Genomic DNA, 24,036 nt, shown 5'->3' with positions numbered 1-24,036 from the left:
ACTTTCAATACTGTCACCGTCATGGTGTTTTTGAAGAGGAAGCACACTCTCTTCAATCGATTAATTTATTTCTTGATTGTTAGATGACCATGTATCATCCCTTAGTAGTAGTAGTAAGAAGTAATGAAAAATTCAATGCATACTCCTCAGAAGTGAAGCTAGAGGCACTGTAAATTTAAGATCAGTAATTCTGCCAACTTTTGGTAAGAAAACTTCCCTAGTTATATTTTTTGATAAAAAGTAACAATAATAATAAAAAAAAGATTTCCCTCCATAATAAGTTTGTTTATTTCCGTCTTTTGTGTTTTCCTCTATAACTTCTTGATTTTCTGGTACAGCCAGCCCCCAATTGCTGGTAATTTATTGAGAATCCAATTTCTTGGTCTTTATGGGAGATGCCATCAGTATGAAATCGCAGAATGATAGGCCCGGATGCATAACCTGAAATGAGAACAAGATACACATGAACAAATTAATCTAGTGACAATATTTTAAAGCCATTTTTTGTCTGTTGTTTAAAATTCCCGAAGCAATTACTTATTCAATAGTATCGTTAATTTTTTTTTTTTTTTTTTTCCCATTATCATTTTCCACTCAATATGACTTTCTTAAAAGCCATGGACCAAGATGGATTGCAGTGGTTGTCAAATTATTGAAAGAATCCCCTCAAAAGGGAGGTCCCCCATCTTGAAGATGGCCACAGTCGAAAAATAAGCTTCTCAGATCGTGACTTAGTGAGTTTCTACCCATGTAATTTTTTCCAAGGCTATTCAACCAATAGTTTTGTTAGAAAGCTTCTGTGAATGTTGTTCACTCATTTTATAAAATCATGCTAAATTGCATGAACACATTTTTATTGGTTTTCTTAGAAGAAAATGAAACATAACTTTGATGGACCAAAAAATGCCTCAAGAGAAATCGAGAGATAAAATTGGTACAAAACTCAAGAAGAAAATATCCTAGTGGATGCATTCCAGAACGTTTCTTGAGTTTTTTTTTTACATAAGAAACCCATGAAAATTTGAGGATAACCCACAAAAAACTACTGTAGCATCAGGCGTCATGACAGCGTGCTGCTTGGGTGGGACGCGCACTGGCGCCTACAAACCTAAAGGCATACTTCACGCATTGCGCAATGCTTGAAGTATCCCTTTAGGTTTGTAGGAGCCAATGCGCGTTCCGCGCTGGCCGCCCGCCCGCCGCGCCGCCGCGTGCTACGGCGGATTCCACAAATGACTGACCTGTGTCGATTGGTTTTTTTAACAAAGATTTTTATCGAATCTTTGCTATAAAGGTAGTGCTGTATGGATGGCTGAAGTGCAAAACCACATTTCCGTTTGCGACTTAGCAAACTACCTTTTGTTCTTTATTCTTTCTTTGGAAAGCTTGTCAACTTAATTGCGTGGACAGTTCCTTGATTTTTCCTCTCTACTTGCAGAATATTTTGTATAAATTTCAAGCCATAAAGTTGCCTTGACCCTCTTCGAAACAACAAACTAGAGTGGAAAGTTTGAAACATTGCAATGGAGATCCATGGTTTAGTACTTTGGCTTCGTCTTAAAGTCGTGAGTCTGTTGGACTAGGTTTAATTGTTAAATCAGCGCAATAAAATGAGACTGCTTTGTTACAAGCTCTTAGATTTTTTCCGATTTTTTGTGTCCGATTACTTTGCGAAGGTGCACAATGGATCGAGTCAATAGGAGAGGTCGGACAAAATTTGGAAACTTTGGAGGCTTAGAACTCCATTTATACAAAATTTTGAGGTTCCAAAAGTGGTTTCATTGGTTTTCTCGTGAAATTTTCTTGCTAAGCCACTATTTCGCCACGGAGGTGTTGCACAGTATCATAAGAGATTGAAGGCACCCCAACGTATCATGATTGATGGCATCTTTCAAAAGTACGAAGTTTCCTCGCAAATTAAATCGAGTGACGACGACAAAAAGAGAGCAGTAGTCGAAAAACTTCCAAAAAAAGTCCTAGTATCAGTATTCGATAACGTTTAGCATGGTTTTTGAACTTCATTAGAGGAGAAAGTGACAGTGATTCAAGCAGAAATATGCTCAAATTTACCTACCGCCGAGAAGATTTCCTATATGAATCAATAAAGAAAAGAACGTTTGTTTAAAGAAGAAAAGAAGCGTATATAAAAAGAAAAGTCACTTACATCAAGCAGAAACCGCCTTCATTCAACTAATTTATTCTTGATTCAAAATAAAATCTTCTCGATGGTACCTATACTTAAGAATGTTTCTGCCGAAATCGAGTCACTTTTTGATAAAATTCAAAAATTATGCTAAACGTTATTAAATACAGAAGCTAGGATTTGGTGAGTTTGTGGACTACCGCCCTCTTTTTGTATCGTGACTGTCTTCATTTATTTTGCGAGGAAAGCTCCGTACTCTCAAAGAAGGATCCCTGTCATTATTGATATGTTGGAGCGTCTTCAATTTCGCATGTTATTGTGCAACACCTCTGTTGTGAAATAGTTTCACAAGGCGCCGCGCGCCGTAGCACGCTGCGGCGCGGCGGATGGCGGGCAGCGCGGAACGCGCATTGGCGCCTACAAACCTAAGAGGATACTTCAAGCATTGCGCAATGCGTCAAGTATCCCCTTAGGTTTGTAGGCGCCAGTGCGCGACCCGCGCAAGCAGCACGCCGCTCCGCTCTGTGTTAGGATCTAATATTTTAACTCGTGGAGTCAGCGTTTTTCAACTCATGATTTTGAAATGTTTGCACACTCTGCGACTATTCTCATTAAAAGTGAAAAAAAAAATATATGTGTTAAAGGAAAATACAATACAGTAAGTTGGAAGTTTTTGTCAATATGCGTTAGAATTCCGAAAACTGGAAATCTCAATACATATACTCTTACTACACAGACTTATACACATACTATCAATACTCTTACTCGCTAAAAATTCCAACTTACTCTCTCACGACTCAAATGTGACACGACTCAAATTTCATGACTCTTCTGTGTCAAATTTAATGATTTCCAAAGCGGTTCAATTTTCTCTTTCATATTTTGTGCTTTCACTGTGCTGCAGCGTGGTGCACGCGCAACCAAACCCTCAAAATTGGACGTATTTAAGAAACCATATTTTCTAAAAGATCTAGCACCTAAAATGACATGTAAAATGAGGTAGCCTGCCGCACTTGGCTTGGAGTACCAGTTTCAGGACATTCGCCGTCAACGATATTTTGTCCACGCACATGTTTGGCTCTAAATTGAACTCTAAAAGATCGATGTACAAATTGGTTAAAACCAAAGATTGCGTGCTTTTTTTTCTCTCTTTTATTTATTTTTGTACAGTTCCTTTCACCACAACTACGTCTTATTGAGATCAATATCGATGCTATCGCTTGGAAAAAGTTTTACAAATACAGTAAAAGCTCGTGAAGACGAAATACGGTTAACACGAAAATCCGCTTAAGACGAAATTTTTTTCGGTCCCTTGACACTTCCATGAGAGTCAATGTAAAAAAATACGGATAAGACGAAATTTTGACCCGTAACCAAAGCCGGTTAAGACGAAGAAAAATTTCCGATTTTTTCCCCTGAAATTGGGTAAAAACGACAAAAAAGAGCCAATTCTTGCGGAAAATAGACTTAGTTTTACGTATACCTTGACATGAAAAGAGTAGGTTGAGAGTAGATCGTGGGTATCCTCTGTTTTGGTGGATGACTGAGATGCAATCGATAGTAGTTGACAATAAACCGATTTGCGTATTTTAATAAATTTCAAAATTTGGATTTCGTATTGTATAAAATTTAAAAATTTAAAACTGGAAGATAATAATCTAAAATTTACATCTTAAGCGCAGTTGCCGCTTATGCCGAAACATTAATCGGAGAACGGTTAAGACGGAAAGCCGCTTATGACGAATTTTTTTTTCGGTCCCTTCATTTTTCGTCTTAACGAGCTTTTACTGTATTTGCCACGGTTTGAAAATGTGCTCAAACTTACTGGTAACGGTCGAGGGGACGGTGATGTTTTCGGGGGCGCTGAGGGCGTCGTCGAGGGCGAGCTTGTCGGCGTACTCGTTGACGGCGAGGCCGGAGAGGGCTTTGCCGCAGAACTTCTCCTCGTTGGTGACCTCGTGCGGCCCGTCCACCTCCTCCTGCTCCTCCTCGTCCTCCGCCACGGGCTCCACGTCCGTGTCCCCGATGTCCCGCATCCCGCCCGGGATGAACAGGTAGTCGTGCGTCGTCAGGTCGCAGCTCACCGTCCCCGCCCGCCCGATCCCGTCCGACAGCTCCGTCCCTGAGGGTACATCACAACAATACCGTCAGTAAAAACCGGGAAAGGAGATGTTGCGTGTGTGAGGAATTTGCTATTTGACTGTTGATTCTTATGTAAAAGTTCGCGAGAGACACGACGAAGCCACTGGTTTTCTCTGAAATCGACTTCCAAGCTCAAAAAAAGCTCTCAAGTCGAGGCCAAAATAGAGGGGATATCCCACGCTATCCTGAGAGTCCACCTCTACACCAAGACAAACTCTCCATGCAAAGGTAGGGAGCAAATACATTAGCAGGGTTGCCACCTTATTTGGGGACTCTTAAACTGAAAACACGGCAACCCTGCTAATGTATTTGCCCCCTATCTTTGCGTGGAGAGTTTGTCTTGGTGTAGAGGTGGACTCTCAGGATAGCGTGGGATATCCCCTCTATTTTGGCCTCGACTTGAGAGCTTTTTTTTGAGCTTGGAAGTTGATTTCAGAGAAAACCAGTGGCACCGTCGTGTCTCTCGCGAACTTTTACATAAGAATCAAAAGTCAAATAGCAAATTCCTCACACATGCAACATCTCCAATACAACGGGAAAGGGGTGGTTGCGATTTGGGCCGGAATTGGCCCCTCCCTGAAATCGGGAAATTTTTGAATATATGACGGTCGAGGCTCGAGGGTGCAAATCAAACAGAAATAATCGAGTTTTGCCGATACTCACATTTTTTGGCTGCGAAACAGGGACCTGAACATGGCTCCAAAGCCCAAAATCGCTGAAAGTCCATGTTTTTCGCGGTTCTACCTGAGATTTTGACCTGTAGTACGGTGGCTAGTTGCAACTTAGTGGCAAATCGTGATACAGTTTAGCGGTTTTCAGGGGTCAAAGTAGATGACATTTTAAGAGTTTTGAGTCGAAGAGGCATTTCGAATTTAGTGGCAGATCCAAGATGGCGGCCATTCAAAATGGCGCCCGGGCGCGTACTTTGAGCCGCTATAGATCGAGATCCACTGAACCGATTTAATTTTTCTTTTTTTTGTTTAAAAGATAATTTAAAGGTAAATATAAAAAAATTACAAAATTTTTGATTTTGACTATATACAGGGTGTTTTTTCCACAAAAACCGGTTTTTCAGAAACCCAAAAATCGTTTACATTTAAATAACTTTTCAGGATGGGCGTACCAGCAATTTAAGATGTGTTTATTCCGAAAGTGCTTGTTTTTAGCTTTCCAACGGTATATTACACTATGGGTCTGTAATTAGCAGTTTGCGTAATATCTTAATCCGCGCGGCGGCGGCACGCGATGGACCTCCGAAATAGCAGTGTACCGCATACGCCATATCGCTCTAGTTCCGCTTCTACTGAACTGATTTCAGATTTTTTTGTTTTGTTCGGAAGGAGTATCAACGGAGAAATTTGAAGATAGCTAAGGAGGGTCTGAGCCCCCGACTCCTTTTTTATTCAATATAGAAAATGTCTATTTTTGTGCTATTCAGTGTTTTTTCCTTCTAGCACGTTGGCTTAGTGCCAAAAAAAGGGCAAAATGCTGCAAATCGTGTTATACCACTTTAGGAGGTCAAACAAGATGACATTTGAAGAGTTTTGAGTCGAAGAGGCATTTTCAAAATGGTGGCAGATCCAAGATGGCGGCCATTCAAAATGGCGGCCGGCGCGTACTTTGAGCCGCTATAGATCGAGATCCACTGAACCGATTTTATTTCTCATTTTTTGTTTGATAGATAATTGAAAGGTAAATACAACAAAATCACAAACTTTTTGATTTTGACAACATACAGGGTGTTTTTTCCACAAAACCCGGTTTTTGTGCATTGATAAAAAAGCTTTTAACCCATATATCTTTTAAAATCGCATTATTAAGGCCCCTTTAAATACTCGCCATGTAAAAGAGCGTCTTTTGAGCTTTCCAACGATATATTACATGATGGGTCTATAATTTAAGGTTTTCGCACCACTGCGATCCGCGCGACGGCGGCACAGCGCGGGCCTGCATAAATTAATCCAGGGGCATATGTTGAAAAGAAGCCTCCCGTGGAATAGTGAATGTAGCAAGTGTGAAAAGTGGCCTAATCTCTTCTTTTCGATGTGCAGAAAAATAATTTAGATGTTATCTAGCTCAATTTTGCGTTCAACCCCTCCAATTCAAGATGGCGGCCAAAATGGGGGCTCGGGGGTTGAAGATGTTGGAATTTGTTTTTGATGCCGTGTTAGGGGTCTATGACTATGTAACTTTGGTCGTAGAGTCCGAATTTGAGGTCCAAAATTGTCTCCGGCTCAAAGGGATGCCCAAAATCCAATATGGCCGCCAAAATTTCCACGATAGGGTCAAATCTCCGAAAGTTGTGTAAAACTGCCAAGTAGTATATCTTTCATAGGGTTTTCTGGGTCGTAAATTTCACCGATGAGGTCAGAATTTCACTACAGGTTTATTGAAGCCCAGAAATTTCAAAATGGCGGCCAACATGGCTGCCGCTCAGATAGTGAGAACGGTAGAGAAATTACCATGCATACAATGATGAATTTTCGTGCATGTTATGTACCCCGCTGATTCTGTGTGTAGTCATCAAGTACATCGGAGTGGTAGTGATAGTTGTCGGTAGCACATCTTGGACATGTTCAAGAACGTATTTCCTGATTTTTCCTAAGAAGATACTTTTCTCGCTTGAAGGACCAAATACAAAATTGCCAAGTAGTATATCTATAGTGAGTAGTAGTAAGTGTATTACAACTGCCAAGTAGTATATCTTTCATAGGGTTTTCTGGGTCGTAAATTTCACCGATGAGGTCAGAATTTCACTACAGGTTTATTGAAGCCCAGAAATTTCAAAATGGCGGCCAACATGGCTGCCGCTCAGATAGTGAGAACGGTAGAGAAATTACCATGCATACAATGATGAATTTTCGTGCATGTTATGTACCCCGCTGATTCTGTGTGTAGTCATCAAGTACATCGGAGTGGTAGTGATAGTTGTCGGTAGCACATCTTGGACATGTTCAAGAACGTATTTCCTGATTTTTCCTAAGAAGATACTTTTCTCGCTTGAAGGACCAAATACAAAATTCTGAATACAAAGGTCACCCTTGGGAGTTCAGCGGACAAAGGGGGATTCCAACTTTGGAGAGCGGGATTCTCACCACGATTTTAATTTTTTTTTTTTTTTTTTTATTTTTTTAAAATAAAATCAGATAGTAAGCTGAGATTTAAGATAAATCGATACCAAAAATTCCACCATCAGACAATCCCGCAATGACAGAAAGGTAACTTCTCTACCGTTCTCATTATCTGAGAGGCAGCCATGTTGGCCACCATCTTGGTTCTTAGAGAACTTTTATCGGCCTGTTTCGGTATTTGGACCTCATTTGTGGAATATGCGACCCAAAAATCCAATGCAGGGGCACCTCACTCGAGGATACGAGCCTCAACAAAATATTTCACTCCGCAACGGCAGCCAGATTGGCCGCCATTTTGAAATTTCTGGGCTTCAATAAACCTGTAGTGAAATTCTGACCTCATCGGTGAAATTTACGACCCAGAAAACCCTATGAAAGATATGCTACTTGGCAGTTTTACGCAACTTTCGGAGATTTGACCCTATCGTGGAAATTTTGGCGGCCATATTGGATTTTGGTCATCCCTTTGAGCCGGAGACAATTTTGGACCTCAAATTCGGACTCTACGACCAAAGTTACATAGTGATAGACCCCTTACACGGCATCAAAAACAAATTCCAACATCTTCAACCCCCGAGCCCCCATTTTGGCCGCCATCTTGAATTGGAGGGGTTGAACGCAAAATTGAGCTAGATAACATCTAAATTATTTTTCTGCACATCGAAAAGAAGAGATTAGGCCACTTTTCACACTTGCTACATTCACTATTCCACGGGAGGCTTCTTTTCAACATATGCCCCTGGATTAATTTATGCAGGCCCGCGCTGTGCCGCCGTCGCGCGGATCGCAGTGGTGCGAAAACCTTAAATTATAGACCCATCATGTAATATATCGTTGGAAAGCTCAAAAGACGCTCTTTTACATGGCGAGTATTTAAAGGGGCCTTAATAATGCGATTTTAAAAGATATATGGGTTAAAAGCTTTTTTATCAATGCACAAAAACCGGGTTTTGTGGAAAAAACACCCTGTATGTTGTCAAAATCAAAAAGTTTGTGATTTTGTTGTATTTACCTTTCAATTATCTATCAAACAAAAAAAGGAGAAATAAAATCGGTTCAGTGGATCTCGATCTATAGCGGCTCAAAGTACGCGCCGGCCGCCATTTTGAATGGCCGCCATCTTGGATCTGCCACCATTTTGAAAATGCCTCTTCGACTCAAAACTCTTCAAATGTCATCTAGTTTGATCCCTGAAAGCCGCTAAACTGTATCACGATTTGCCACTATTTGCCCTTTTTTGGTAATTAGCCACCGTACTACTGGGCCCAAAGGGGACGGGTCACGAGGTTCGAATACGATGTCAGGGAGACCTAGGCACGTAACATACTTGAATATGATCAACCGTCTCCTTTGGGCCCAAGTTCGAAGTCGAACTTTTCTAACTTTTTAGCTCGAAACAGCCGATGAAAATCCATGTTTTTCGCGATTCTTCCTCAGATTTTGACCTAGGCCCAAAGGGGACGGGTCAAGAGGTTCGAATACGATGTCAGGGAGATCTAGGCACATAACATTCTTGAATATGATCAATCGTCCCCTTTGGGCTCGAGTTCAAAATCAAACTTTTCTAACTTTCTTATAAAGGTCAAAACACCGCGCCATCAAATGAGACTGCTTTATTACAAGTAACCTCTTTCTCGCAAAACTCCTTCAAATCGTTAAATATGCAATTTGATCTCCAGGGATTCAAGGAATGAAAATAGTTGCTCGAAGTCAAAGAAATTGAGGACAGAGGTGCGCAGCGCTCTTCATTGATCATCAGACAATGAGAAATGAAATTAAAGACTACAATATATGTCTCGATCTCGACATCGAATATTCGTGTAGAACACGGGGAGTACCTATATCACAAATGTTCAAATTCAACTCATGAGTAAGAGAATACAGATTTTCACGCGCGTCATTCGGACTCTTCGCTCAAAAAAAAAAAAAAAAAAAAAAAAAAAAAAAACAATCTCCATAGTTAATGATGCCAAATGAATTGGTAACAATTTCCTGGCAAACGAACAAATCGTCCAATAAAGGCATCAACTGATGTCTTTCGGTCCCTTGCTTTGGAAGAACACTTGATTGATCTCAAGGAAATACCTTACCTTCGAACGAGCTAATGCCGAACTTCGATCCTTCGGCCTGTTGGTACTCAACCCTGCAAGTGTTGATGGACCGTTTGATGCAGATTGCATAGTCTAGATTGGTTTGATAAAGTCCACCAGCGTAATTGAAACTTTGCACGTTTCCTGATAGGTCGGTGAAATATTGAAGACACCCGTTTGGAGCTGTGGAGAAAAACACCGGAACTTGGTCACTGATTAGACAATTTCCATCAAACAGAAAGTAGCCGACCGCATTGACAAACAAAGGCGTTGATATGAGACTTTAGGGGTTAAAAATTGGAACAAAAGTGGATGAAGTTTGGACCCAAGCATTATTCTACCACCCGGTTACTTGCAGTAGGTACTCGGACCACATTTCTTTTTATTTATTTATTTTTTTACAACTCAAACACCTAGGTATGGAATTTGCTCAAATTTTCTGATGCACATTTTTTAAAGCGATTTAGAGCGATCATAAAACAGAAGACACGTAGAAGAACCGGAACTTACCCATAAGTTGTACCTGAGTTTTGCAGTCGATCTGCGTGATACGTATTTTCCATAAGTGTGGACTTCCGCCGGAAGTCATGACCATCAAAGATACAGTAAAACCGGCTACTGAAGGATCCACCGGAACGTATACTGAAAAAGAAAAAAGAAAAAAGAGATAGAAATAAAGTAATTAAACGGCCTTATGTTGCACTCTGCCAGGCTTGGACTGGCCATAGGGCCAATCTGCCATTGGCAGATACGCCCCCTTGGCGCGCCAAAAACGCGCCCCTCTGACAGATAGCAAAATAAGAAGAGAAAAAAAATTACGACCGAGAAAATATGCGGAAAATTTCTTAAATGAACGGAAGAAGAGAGAGTTAGGAGTGAAGAGAGGTGCTTTTCCGCATAGTGGTGAACAGGGGTCCAAAAACTACTTTCTGAAGCGTAAACACTTTCCTGGGAAATTGTCACCTTTTCGTTGACATAAAGGCGCTTTATCATCCCCCTCCTTCATTCTCTATGTGTAACTCTCGTAGAAGCGATAGCCGGTTCGATTTTTAGACGTACGCACACTTTATAGACCTCTTGAGAGACCTTTAAACATATTTCTTCCTTTTCAAAATGACTATTGATTTGGACATATCATATCATATCTCGGGCAAACTTAACCTTAATTTATTTCGAAATTCAAAAGTAAGAGACATCTAAAGTCTAATCGCGATTCAACTATTCTTGCAAGATGGATGTCCACATTGCATATAAAAAATGTAAGACGCGAAGGCGTGAGTCGTGAACTCGCAATGCTCTGCTCTAGTTTAAAGCAACATCACAAATAAGACAAACAGAAACAAACACAACATGGAAATAAAGCGAGGGAAAGGATGCACGTTAACAACGGCGCAGAGATACAACTCTTCGTACTTGATGGACGTCCGTGCTGCATCTGAAAAATTGAAGGCGCGATGACGCGAAGCGTGAGTTCTCAATGCTTATATGCTGCCAATGAGATGTCGCTCAGATTCGGGAGAAAAGTTAAAAAAGAGGCCTGAACACGTCTTTCCTGTCGTCGGCTGTGTTGATACTCGTTCTTTCTTCTTTTTTCAGGTTCTTGCCTAATTATTTTTTAGGATGGATTTTTAGACCCACGTCTTAAGCTCGTGTAAACCGCAGCACTGACACGGTTCTTATGGAATTAATGGTGCTTGGATACGTCTAGTGGCTTTAATTTTTTTGTTTTCTTTAACTTCAGAAGTCTGTCGGTCACTTCAATACGTTCAATTTTACAATTTTTACATTGTAAGATTTATAAACTTTGAACCTGAAAATAGCGTAAACTTGTACTGCTTTGCCAACATTTTCTCCACGAAGGGGATGCCCCATCCGGAAATATCACATTACGCCCCTTTAACCTGCCAAGGGTCCACGCCCTCAGATGCGAGCCAGTCCGACCCTGCACTCTGCACATCGCAACATTAAACTCAAAACTCAAGAGCTACACACGTACTTACAAAAAGTGTTCCTACTTCGTCGCTCTGCAGTTGTAGTTTGAAGCGGAAATTTGAAATACCTAAGACTATATTCTTAATTGGAGTGCTTTTTGCAGTAAAGAACTACCATCCTTGGCTCATTTTAGAAACAGCGTGTGTGCCATTATTTTCCTCATGCACATAGATACTTTCATGTATGGGCAGGGAGTAAGTAATTTTTTTCACGACTCAACAGAGCATGGAAGAGGGCCACGCATATAATTAAGAAGAAAACCTGCGATATAACGCAGATTATATCGTTCAGGAGAGTTAAATATCACTTTTTTTGTGTTCAAAAGATCACCTTACCGCAAATTAAAGCACATAAATGTTCCGTCTTTTTATTGATTTTATCATCCACCCAGTAATTCTGTTTTCAATATGAGGTAATTTCATCAAGTTTGTTAAAAATGGGTGAATTTTGTGGAAGCACGGTAAAGGTACCAGAAATTTCTAGTGATCAAAACTATCCAGAAAGTTGGTAATGTTGTCAACTTTTTCAGCGGAGCGGAGAGTAGCTTGTGCTGTGTAACCTGTAGATAATGTCGAGTGCGGTAGCCATAGATATACTCACAGTGCTGTCCTTTGTTTTCCCCACAAAGATCAGAGATGCCCGATCCATTCGGCAGAGAGGTTGTGACCATGAATCGATCTTTCCGGCAAACGCCTATGTTTTTGTGCGGGCCTTTCATCGAAAACTCCTCAAAATCTAATCTGCAATAAATGCGGAGATACAAAACTTAAAACGAATGCGCTAAAATACCATATAACTCTGATCAAAAGTCATGCTTGAGCTGTCCAGAGGCATGATAACTCGGCTTGCATTTTGCAAAAAGGAAACCAAGAGCATTCCAATGTCGCTAAGATCGTGCAACCAGGTCCGGATTTACCTACTTGCCGCCCATGGGCCGCCTGTGTTTTGCCGCCCCCTTCTCGTTCGTTTTGAAACATCAATAAAACCATCAAGTGAACGTGCCGGAGGTAGGGGGGTGCATAAAACGCGTTTACTCGTGTTAGACACATTTTTTTGCGAAAGCCCTGTCCTAACACTGTGACTAGCAAAAGTTCACGGAACTTTGCGCGAAAGTTAAGTCCCGTAAACCCAACTCTTTGTGGACAAGGCCTTCCATTTATAAGCATTGAACGAAAAAATTATGAAAGAACAAACATAAATGCGTGGTTTAATAATTTTAACTTCCGCTGCCGCTCCGCGCTGACCGCACTGTCTTTGGCGCAATGCGGGAAGTATTCCTACTGTCTTGTAGGCGCTATGCGTTTCACGCTGACTGCTGCTGACCGCACTGTGTCTGACGCAATGCGTGAAGTATTCATGCAATCTTGTAGGCGCTAATATGTGTTACATGCCGACCGCCGCGCCGAGGGCTTCTCCTTTTCAACTCAAGTCCTCGTCATCATTCTTCTCTGCGCTGAGCTCCAGGCCAAATTGCGTGTTTAGTCCCTCTCTTAACTCGACTAATTAAAGACGCCGTCTCTTGTATCACCGAAAAACGACAAAATTAGAAATTACTATACTATCAGGAAAGAGGGATTTTGTCTCCTTTACTCATCGATAATTTTTTTTATGCATCCCATTTTTTTATACCTACATTTAAAAAAATTGCAAAATTTGCCGCCCCTTAAATTTGCCGCCAATTGCCGCCATGGGCCGCGGCCCATTAATCCGGCCCTGCGTGCAACTTTTCTTACCTTGCAAAAGTAAACTGATCATCTGAACAAGTTTTATCTTTACTTCCAATACACTATAAATTCAAGATAAAAATTGATTTTAGTAATTGTATTGCAAATAATGTAAGTTGCACAATCCTGTAGCAACATTGAAATGCTCTTGGCTCCTTTTTGCAAAATGCAATTCGCTTATATATTTTTTTAACGAGTCAGTGGAGGTAATCATTGAATCTTGTCACAATGGTTGAATTTTATGGATCATTATGACGCGTTTTGATTTTAGTAATCAGCACATACATATAGTTTAATTTAGCTTAAATGTGTGCAACTGATTATTTTTCTTTATTCACCCGAACGATTTCCTAAACTAACTAACAAGTCTATTTTCTAAAAAAAAAAATATTTCTCGCACGTCTACCTCCATTTATTAGTGCTGTCCTGCAAAACGCACCGCAGCCAGGATGCAGCTATTCGTTCTTGACGGTGGTCCTTGTTGTCTACGCAAAAAATTGAAGGCGCACTGACCCTCGTAAGTCGGAACAAGTAAAAATACTCGTTCTCGAGGGCTATCTGTGTTGCATCATTATTATTATTAATATAAACTTCGAAGGATTCAGACTTTCAGCGATTCCACCTTTTTCTATTTCACTCGACAGGTTGCCAGATCGTGCGATAAATGCGAATATTTTACATAGATTGGAATTGGGAAAAGTGCTAAAAAAGCAACCTATCTTGCAACAATAGAGTCCGTGAGGGACGAGAGGCTGCCTTCTCGGGAAAGCCCATGATTTAGCCGGAAATGTCATTAAAACAATTGATTCCGTTTGAAGCATCAATTGTATACTAGGGGAAAGCTATTTTAAAATAATAATTGTGAATGTACACAGATGCTACAGAAAGGGAAAAAGGAAAGGAAATGAAATGAGGATATGATTAACTAATATGCAATCAGAGAGAATAAAACAAAAACATCAGAGAAATTTATATGCGATGAAAGTATAAGAAAACAACACAAGTGGGCTCACTGCAATTCGGAACTCGAACTACACTATCGTTGAGCAGTTTTTAGACCCCAACGCCACCGATAATCTTCTTAAGAGGGAAATATGAACTTTTGCTACTTCAGCAAGTCAAATCGCGGAAGGAGATCCATGGATTGTCTTTTTCCGCCACCCGATGGGATGACGTCCCAGTCAAATGCGTTTTTGAAGAAATGATCGATCCCCATCATCGCTTCATCTCCACACATCTATTCATGTACAAATGATGGCACGCTCCGGCAACAAGGTTCTGTGACGAAATCATTTTTGCCTCCAGAGTTTCCAAAATGTATCCATCTTAGTGATCAAATGTCCAATCACTGAGAAAAATAGCTCGCGGAGCGAGCCGAATGTCACTCGCGTAGCGAGTGATCGGGGGTCCAGGGGGCGCAGCCCCAAGCGCGTCCAGAACGGCTAGTAATGTAAAAGGATGAAACAAAGCCGTGGCGTTTGAGCAACTTACCTAATTTGACAAATGTTTTGATTGTTGATGTCAATTCGGAAGTCACAGAAAGAAGACTCCCGATTTTCCGAGGGAAAATTTGGATTCACAAAATATGATATGATTTCTTTAGTGGCGCCATGACACGTTCTCTCGACTGTAATTAAAAGAAGCGTACACTTTAATCATCATCTATTATCAAAACTTTTTGACACCGTGTAAAGTCTTCCGGTTATTAATAGTATTGAAATATTCCTACATGTCCGAGAGGTTTGGAGTTTCAAGACGTTGAGTGCGCACACATAAATTATTGGAGCTAGGTGTCTAATTTTTCTGTTCTAAAGATTTATCTAAAATTATGAATCAGTTTTAATACTCACCTAACTGGGCCTTTTAATTTGAAATGAAGGTGAGCGAAATTATTTAGGCATCATTTATAGATACATTTTGGTTTTTTAAACCTTTTTAGATCAATCGGAAAAATCGCGTTTCGTAACCAAGGGACTTGGAGGCTAAGGTGCACAAGTGCAGTTTTTGCCATGTTTTGAAACACGTGTTTAGAGTTTCAAAATTACATGCGGGGCCTTATGATGAAAAGAAAACTCAGACTCACTCTTTGATGCTTAAACATTGGATTTTTGTGGTGATTTTCACAGAATATATATTCTAAGACTACTTCTACTTAAAATCATTAAGATCTCAATTTTTTTTTTTTCAAAAACTGCTCTTAACGCCTCATCTTCCAAGCCCTTTAATTTGTCGCTGCTCTGACGTTAGAACGTCGGAATTTCCTTACGAGCTCGGAAAAGCATGGAGTCATGTGGAAAACAAGTCTTAAGTGGAAACAGAATTGCCACAGAATTTCGAAAATAAAATTCCCTGACACATTTTGGTGAAACTCCCTGACAATTGGAGATATGACAGATGGTTAAGAGGACATAATTAAAAATAGTTTTCAAGCAAAATTTGTTGTTCGAAACATCAAACCCATTCTAGAGAGCAAACAAAGGCGATTTAACACATTTTCCCGTACATTTTCGTCATTTTCCCTGACGTTTCCCAGTTTTCTTTCTTTCAGCACGGCAGAAATGCGGTCCATTTTGCATTAAGGAGCTATCATTTCTGGCTCATCCTTAAAAGCACCTATCTGCACACAGTTGACAATTTTAATTTGCCAATAGCTGATGTGGCTTGGTTCCTTTCTGTTAAAACGCGGTCCAACTCGAGTTACGCACTACGTCAGAGGGGCAACGAATTGATGGCAAGTCCCATCGGCAAGATTGGTCATTTGACGTACCTTTGCAGCAGACTCCATCGCTGACGGCGCATTTGCCGGTGTTGAGTCCGGCGAGCTCGCGGCACTTCTCGGCGGAGTAGCAGATCCCGGAGACGCCGTCGGTGCCGCGACAGACGGCCATCTCGACGACGGTCTTCTTGTTCTTGGCCGCGCTGCTCTGGCCCGTCCGCGTGGCGCTGGACCCTGACGAGCCGGACCCTGTCCCGCTGCCCTTCTTGCTGGCGTAGCGCGTCGCCGTCGACTTGGTCTTGGTGCCCACCCGGGTCGAGTGCTTCGTCCGACTCGGGGCTGCCCGCATCAGCAGTGCCTGGTACAGGCTCGCTGCAACACGTTGCAAATCTGAGAGCGGTCAGTCAGCCGCGCAAGACGGAATCGTCGATTTCTTGCGGCGTACAGTGGAATGAACCGATATGAGAGGTGGGAAAAAATTCTGAAACTTTAAACGCTTGTAACTCCGTTTTAAAACTTTGAGGTTCTGAAAGTGGTTCCATTGGTTACGTCGTTAAATTTGCTTCTGGAAGCGCAGCTTAAAATTTAAAATTTGACGAAATACGCGAACAAGTTTGCAGTTTTAGCCAAAAATTTCATGTCCGCCCTCTTTAATTGACTCCATTCACTGTGCGCCGCACGGTGGATCGAGTCAATCGGACAGGTCGGACATGAAATTTTTGGCTAAAACTGCAAATTTGTTTGTGTATTTCGTCAAATTTTTTTGAAGGTGTGCTTTCTGAAGCAAATTTCACGACGTAACCAATGAAACCACTTTCAGAACCTCAAAGTTTTAAAACGGAGTTATAAGCGTTTAATGTTTCTGAATTTTGTCCGGACTCTCCGAATGACTCGATCCACTGTGCGGCGGTAAGGTATTATCGGAGCTCTTACATGCTACGGGGATCGTCATAATTTGTCATATAAAAGCGTACTAAAATGACTTTCGCAAAAATTTAAAAAATGAAGGGATCATTTTCCAGCAATCCAAGATGTCATGAAATTTTTGGCTAAAACTGCAAATTTGTTTGTGTATTTCGTCAAATTTTAAATTTTAAGGTGTGCTTCCAGAAGCAAATTTCACGATGTAATCAATGGAGCCACTTTCAGAACCTCAAAGTTTTAAAACGGAGTTATAAGCGTTTAAAGTTTCTGAATTTTGTCCGGACTCTCCGAATGACTCGATCCACTGTGCGGCGGTAAGGTATTATCGGAGCTCTTACATGCTACGGGGATCGTCATAATTTGTCATTTAAAACCGTACTAAAATGACTTTCGCAAAAATTTAAAAAATGAAGGGATCATTTTCCAGCAATCCAAGATTGCATAATATGCATCCAGCACATGAATCTGCTGAAGGACATTTAAAAAAAGGAAAAAGTCGACTTCATGCCGATGTTCGCATCCTTAGATGCAACTCAGATCCGTGACTTTATGATGAAGATTCGAAGTTATGAACATGAGGATACGGCAGCCATAGACCACTTATGGAACATCAGAAATGTATTATCATGAAGAAGTATACGAAATGTTATGTTTGTTCTCAATTTTCTCAAACCTACCAGATATAGGTTTAATGCATTAGGGACCTTTTTTCAAATTTAATCAAATTAAAATCAAATTTAAAACCATTCATTTTTGTCGGAGGAGAGGTTGCCCAAACAAGTTTTGGATTGGGTACCACCTGGGAAGAGGCGACGGGGACGTCCCGTAAAGGGTTGGCGGCAGGGCGTTGACGAAGAGATGTTGCGGTGTCAGTTGCCCGAGAACCTCTGGGAAGACAGGCATATGTGGCGTTTGGGTGTCGTAGAACGCCAGAGTGCGTTATAAAGCGACTCTATATATATATAAAACCATTCACCATTTGAAACTCTTTTTATAATCTCAAATTCTTTTTATTGTTGCATTTATGGCTTTCTAAAGGGTTGGTTTGTACCTATATATTTTCTGATAATTATTTTTCAATTGTAAAAAAGCAATGCCTCTCAATGTGTGTCTTTATCCTAAAGGTTATACCTCCATGCTGCACTGAGGTATCGAAAACGAGTGATAAAACTAATGATCCGTTTAAATCTACTTTTTTTACTTCAAAATTCTTCAGTTTTCCTCCTTCATTCTTATGGAAAAAGGCGAACGTAAGTCTAAAATTTCAAGATAGCCTTAAGGGATACTAAAAATTTTTCTCCCGAAAAATTATCTCAGAACTTACAAACAGATGTTGACCCATCCTTCGAATTCTCAAGAAATTTTTTTGACTAGAAAATCACTCTATTGCCTCTTCTTTAAAGGGGCTTGGAGGACAATGCGCATAAGTGCAGTTTTTTAAAAAATTGAAATATTAATGATTTCAAGTGAAACTATAGTCTTAATGCATGTTCTGTGAAATGTTCGCTCCCAAATTCCAATTTTCAAGCATCAAGAAGTTTGTTTGAACTTCCTTCCCGCGGCAAGAATCCATGTAATTTCGATAATTCAAACACGTGTTTCTCGAAATAGCAGAAACTGCACTTAGGCGCTTTGTCCCCCGAGCCCCTCAAATCCAGTTCCATGCACTCACGTTCGTTTACCAGAAACTGGCTCATTTAGGTATGAATAAAAATAAACAATGCAATTCTTACTTCGATGGTTTTTACTCTCGGTGACATCGTAATTTTCCGACTTTTCCACACACTCGAAGCACGATAACAACAAGGAGACGAGGACCAATAGAAGCCCAGGTTGCACTTGCACTCCGGTAACGACGACCATTCTCGAGGCACGTTCACACCGAACTTGAACTTGACGTAACGCCACGCCACGCTCAAGTCATCGCCCCGATCTGCACTCCGTCCAAAGTTGCCGAATTTTCAAACACAGGTACTTGTTTCAAGGCAGTGAGCAAAATCGAAATATAGACCTCAATAGACGATCAAATTCCCGAACCAATGGATATGTTGCATGTGTGAGGAACTTGCGATTTGACTGTTGATTCTTGTGTAAAAGTTCGCGAGAAACACGATGGTGCCACTGGTTTTCTCTGAAATCAACTCCCAAGCTCGGACTAAGCTCTCAAGTTGAGGCCAACATAGAGGGATATCCCACCCTACCCTGAGAGTCCACCTCTAGGTACATCAAGACGAACTCTCCATGCAAAGATAGGGAGCAAATACATTGACAGGGCTGCCACTTTATTTCGGGACTCTAAAATTGAAAACACGGCATCACTGCTAATGTATTTGCTCCCTATCTTTCCATGGAGAGTTTGTCTTGATGTAGAGGTGGACTCTCAGGATAGCGTGGGATATCCCCTCCATTTTGGCCTCAACTTGAGAGCTTAGTCTGAGCTTGGGAGTTGATTTCAGAGAAAACCAGTGGCACCATCAAGTTTTCCGCGAACTTTTACATAAGAATCAACAGTCAAATCGCAAATTCCTCACACATGCAACAACTCCATTACCATCAAGTGACGGAGTCATCAGTCTTTACTTCGCCTAATTTCTAAATGAAAACCTGGCAGAAATGTTACATGTGGCAAGAAATGATGACGGGTGGCACTCCATTCTGATCAAAATTTGACGGTCCGTCCAATTTTGATGCTTGAAAATTGGAATTTGGGAGCGAACATTTCACAGAACATGCATTAAGACTAGTTTCACTTGAAATCATTAATATCTCAATTTTTTAAAAAACTGCACTTATGCACCTTGTCCTCCAAGTCCCTCATTTTAGAGAAGAGGCAAAAGAGTGATTTTCTAGTCGAGCAGGCCTAAAAATTTTCTTTAGAGTTCGAAGGATGGGTCAACATCTGTTTGTAAGTTCTGAGATATTTTTTCGGGAAGAAAATTTTTAGTATCCCTTAAGGCTAACTTGAAATTTTAGACTTACGTTCGCCTTTTTCCATGAGAATGAAGGCGGAAAACTAAAGAATTTTGAAGTAAAACAAGGAGATTTAAACGGATCATTAGTTTTATCACTCGTTTTCGAAACCTCAGTGCAGCATGGAGGTATAATCTTTAGGATAAAGACACGTATTGAGAGGCATTGCTTTTTTTCAATTGAAAAACAATTCTCAGATAATATATAGGTACGAACCAACCCTTCAGAAAGCCAAAAAATGCAACAACAAAAAGAATTTGAGACTAAGAGTTACGCCTTCCATTTTACATTCTACATTGAGTCTTATGAAGGAATAAAACTTCAAACCTCTTTTTCTCTGTTCCAACTTGATGTGAGTTGGTTCTTTTCTGATGAAATCGGTCCAATTCATCGCGAGACAAGATTTAGGAATTCGCAAAGGAAAGTGCAAATTGCCGTTCCCGTACACGGAGTTTGTTTTGTGGCCTACCACGGCAATTGAAGGCGATATAATAACGGCGGGAGTGCGTTGCCTCCTCACCCCGGTCGCGTTCCGATGACCGATTGATTTTATTTGGCATCGTTGCCACCGACAACTCATCAACCATCAATCAATCTTGGCGCTAACAAGGCCTATGAACGATTCGGACCCCCCGCAATCAGGGGTCCTGAGTGGCCCATTGTTTTTGGCCAAACTTTATTTAACGGTTTGAATCAGGCGCGCTACGAGGACCGCTAGAGCGCATTCTTGCACTTCCCACGTCCTCAACTCGTCGCTCTTTTGACGTAAAGCGCGTATCTCGATTACCGTATGAGCCCCAGAAAACATAGATTCATATGTAAAACAGGGCTCACGTGGAAATTGAGGTACGCCCCTTCGTCAGAGCAGCGACGCGCCGCTTTGTTGACTAGGGCAAAATCGATATTTAAGGCAACGCGATGTTTCAATATACTTCTTCGGGTTTAAAAATTACAAATGCAATCGTCTAGACAAATAATTTAATATAACATTTTCACTTAAGACAATAACGGTTATAGGTAAGACTACTCATTTCGATTACTGGAGACTCGAGGAATCAGGATTCGAGTTGCTGCGTTCCGGACTCCAGCGTGGTCGAACTGGCGTGCGATATATTGTGTCGATTAAGTACTAAATCTCTGCAGTTTTTTAATCTTTAGCCGGTAATATGGATAGCCCCTGAATGCATTAGTCTGCAAAAATTAGTCTCAATGCATATTCTGCGAAAAATTCGCTTCCAAATTCCAATTTTTAAGCATCAAAATGCCAGTTTGAACTTTCTCTCCGCCGTAAGGATCCATGTATGGATCTGTTTTTAGCTAAAAATGTTAAGTGAAACCAGTATTTTAACAAAACTTGTTAGATACCTCAATGTTTGCTCACTGCTACCGTATAGATTCAAAAAAGCTCTCCCTAGCATTAAAATATTCCGCGAAACCTCAGGTTAGCTGCACCCTTAATTTTAAAAAAAAACGTGAGGGAAAACAAAAGGGAAATTTTAACGTGATTTTAATAAAGATGATAAGGGAGAGATTAAGTTACGCCAAGTAGACGCATACGTTACAGTTTTATTTACCCAGTTTAATTTTTGATTTTAATAAACATATTGGTATAATTTACTTCATTCGAGAAAAATGAGTTAAGTACAAGCTTGTACTGGCTCATTCAACACGACAGACCCTCGAATGGTATCTTGAATCTATGCATAAAGGACGTAACAAGTTTCGCTTTCAGTCTGGAACACATAAATAAAGTCCACTCTTTATTTCCCATTAATTTTAAAGAGTAAAGTTAATTAAAAGCGTCGTTATCTTAGTTATCTGTGATGGTGTAACTCTCTCCCGTGAATTATTTTCGCGTTGAGATCATAATAGCTGGAAAAAATTAAATTAACCTTTTTCCGTTGACGAGCTGTGCTGTTGGTCTCCAAAAAAAAAGAGATGTCAGATTCTACTGTTGTCATGGTGAAAATTATCTGAAAGTTCATGACCTATGTACGTACGCACAGCCTGTTTCTTTTTGTTAATTTTTTATCTGATGGTGGTGATTGTCTCTCCCTATTTCTAAATTCACTTACTAATGTACATGTCACATGCAAATAGTCGGATCAGGCTTTTTATCAAATACCCACTCAGCAAATGGCGACGGTTTGAAGAAACACCAAGTTTTGCATGTTTCTCATACAAATTTTTATTTTTTCTGCGCTTTAATTGGAAAATTGATGAAACCCTGAACATTTTTACTCGAATCCAAAATTTTCCACACTATTATTTACTGTCAAACAGCTAAATAATCTGTATTGTATGTAAAGTAAAGGCAATTTTCTGATACATTTCCACTCAACCTGATTCCCTAAAATAACATGAAGCGCTGAGCTACTTTACTGTTAAAGGATTTTTACCTATGTGTATATATATTTGTGTAGTAAATTTTTTCTGTAAAAAACCAGGAAGTTTCTAGAATCTCAATCCACGCTAAAACAAAGGATTAATTCCCCAACTTATTCGACAAAAGGCCCAATTTTGGCAGTTGATTTGTCCGTACCGTGCAGGTGAACTGGACCACATTTTAGAAAATCTATTAGCGGTAAATTTAAAAAAAAAATTACATTTTATCTCATCCTTTGCAAAGAGTCTTCGAGAGAACGATTAAATGAAATATTTTCTGCAGGGCCAGATTTAGGGGATGGCCACACGGGCCGCGGCCCATGGCGGCAAATTTTGCAATTTTTTTAAATATAACTATAAAGAAAAATGGGATTCAGAGAAAAAATTACAAACGAAAAAAAGTGACAAAATCTCCCATTTCCCGAGAGTATATCTCTAATTTTGTCGTCTTCCTGTGATACAATAGACGGCACCTTTAATTAGTCTAGTTAAGACTAAGAGATAAACCGAACACGGAATTTGGCCTGGAACGGCGCGGCGCAGAGAGCAATGATGACGAGAACTTGAGATGAACAGGAGAAACCCATGGCGCGGCGCGGCGGTCGGCATGTAACACATATTAGCGCCTACAAGACTGCATGAATACTTCAAGCATTGCGTCAAACGCAGTGCGGTCAACAGCGGTCGACGTGAAACGCATAGCGCCTACAAGACTGCATGAATACCTCACGCATTGCGTCAAACGCAGTGCGGTCAGCAGCGGTCGACGTGAAACGCATAGCGCCTGCAAGACTGCATGAATACTTCACGCACTGCGCCAAACACGGTGAATCAGCGCGCGCGGCGCGGCGGCGGAAGTTAAAATTAATAAAGCACATTTATGTTTGTGCTTTCATAATATTGTTGTTCATCTCTTGTAAATCGAAGGCCTTGTCCACACAGGTATAGGTTTACGGAACTTAACTTTCGCGCGAAGTTACGTGAATTTTTGCTAGTAGTGTTGACAGGGCTTTCGCGAAAAATGTGTCCAACACGAGTAAACGCGTCTTATGCACCCCTCCTCCTCCGGCACGTTCACTTGATGGTTTTTATTGATGTTTCAAAACGATTGAGAAGGGGGCGGCAAAATACAGGCGGCTAGTCAATCCGGCCCTGATTTTCTGTTTAAAAAACGGCAACGTCTTTGAACGAGACTTGCAGGAAAATTATGGTCATTTTCGGGTGACACCATTCTCATAGGTAGAGTATCAAGAGTTCGTATGCTGCCGTGATAGCGGAGAGAACAGTAAGTGTATTTCTGTAAGAACCATGGTTAGCACATGCTTTTATGGGTCTCGAGGTTCATCCCAGCATGCACTTACTGCTCTCTTCGCTATCACGGCAGTATGATCCTCGGGGCTTTTTTGCTTAGTAAAGATATCTGCAATGACGTCATTGATAACGCCACACAGCTTACCTCTGAAAGTTTTAAAAGCTGCTACTCGCGAGCTAGGATCTGTACTCCGGTTTAACTCTCGGTACCTCCTGGTGAAAGGAAGCACTCCGCCGTGCTAAGGAAAAACGCCGTATGAGCTTTTCGACGTTGCCAGATTTCCTTAACTAATAAACGACTTTACAAGGGACATTTTGAATATTTTCCTCTAAGTTTTTTAAACGGTTTTGTTCGCAATTTCATCTCAAACATCTGAAAATTTCAAAGGAAAATTTGAATGACTTTCCACAAAAATACACGTTTTACATGGGGAAATTTGGCAACTCTCGAATGTTCATACGGCGTTCTTCCTTGGCACGGCAACACTGCAGGCTGCATTAATAGTAA

General features: G+C 40.7%; 1 protein-coding gene across 1 annotated transcript; it reads right to left on the bottom strand.

Annotated features, from left to right (window-relative positions):
* Positions 1 to 264: 264 nt before the first annotated feature.
* Positions 265 to 19,545, bottom strand: LOC109029674 (uncharacterized). The gene is made up of 8 exons (XM_019040254.2): positions 18,596 to 19,545; positions 15,990 to 16,310; positions 14,714 to 14,849; positions 12,099 to 12,238; positions 10,017 to 10,148; positions 9,507 to 9,689; positions 3,969 to 4,265; positions 265 to 441 (listed from the first exon to the last, which is right to left on the bottom strand). The coding sequence occupies exons 1-8, from the start codon at positions 18,723 to 18,725 to the stop codon at positions 287 to 289; spliced, it is 1,494 nt and encodes a 497-aa protein (XP_018895799.2). The 5' UTR covers positions 18,726 to 19,545; the 3' UTR covers positions 265 to 286.
* Between the last annotated feature and the right edge of the window lie 4,491 nt (positions 19,546 to 24,036).

The sequence above is a fragment of the Bemisia tabaci genome, chromosome 6, assembly GCF_918797505.1.
Source record: "Bemisia tabaci chromosome 6, PGI_BMITA_v3".
NCBI lineage: Eukaryota > Metazoa > Arthropoda > Insecta > Hemiptera > Aleyrodidae > Bemisia > Bemisia tabaci.
Note: the sequence above shows the minus strand (reverse complement) of the source record. Positions and strands in the feature narration are given on the sequence as shown.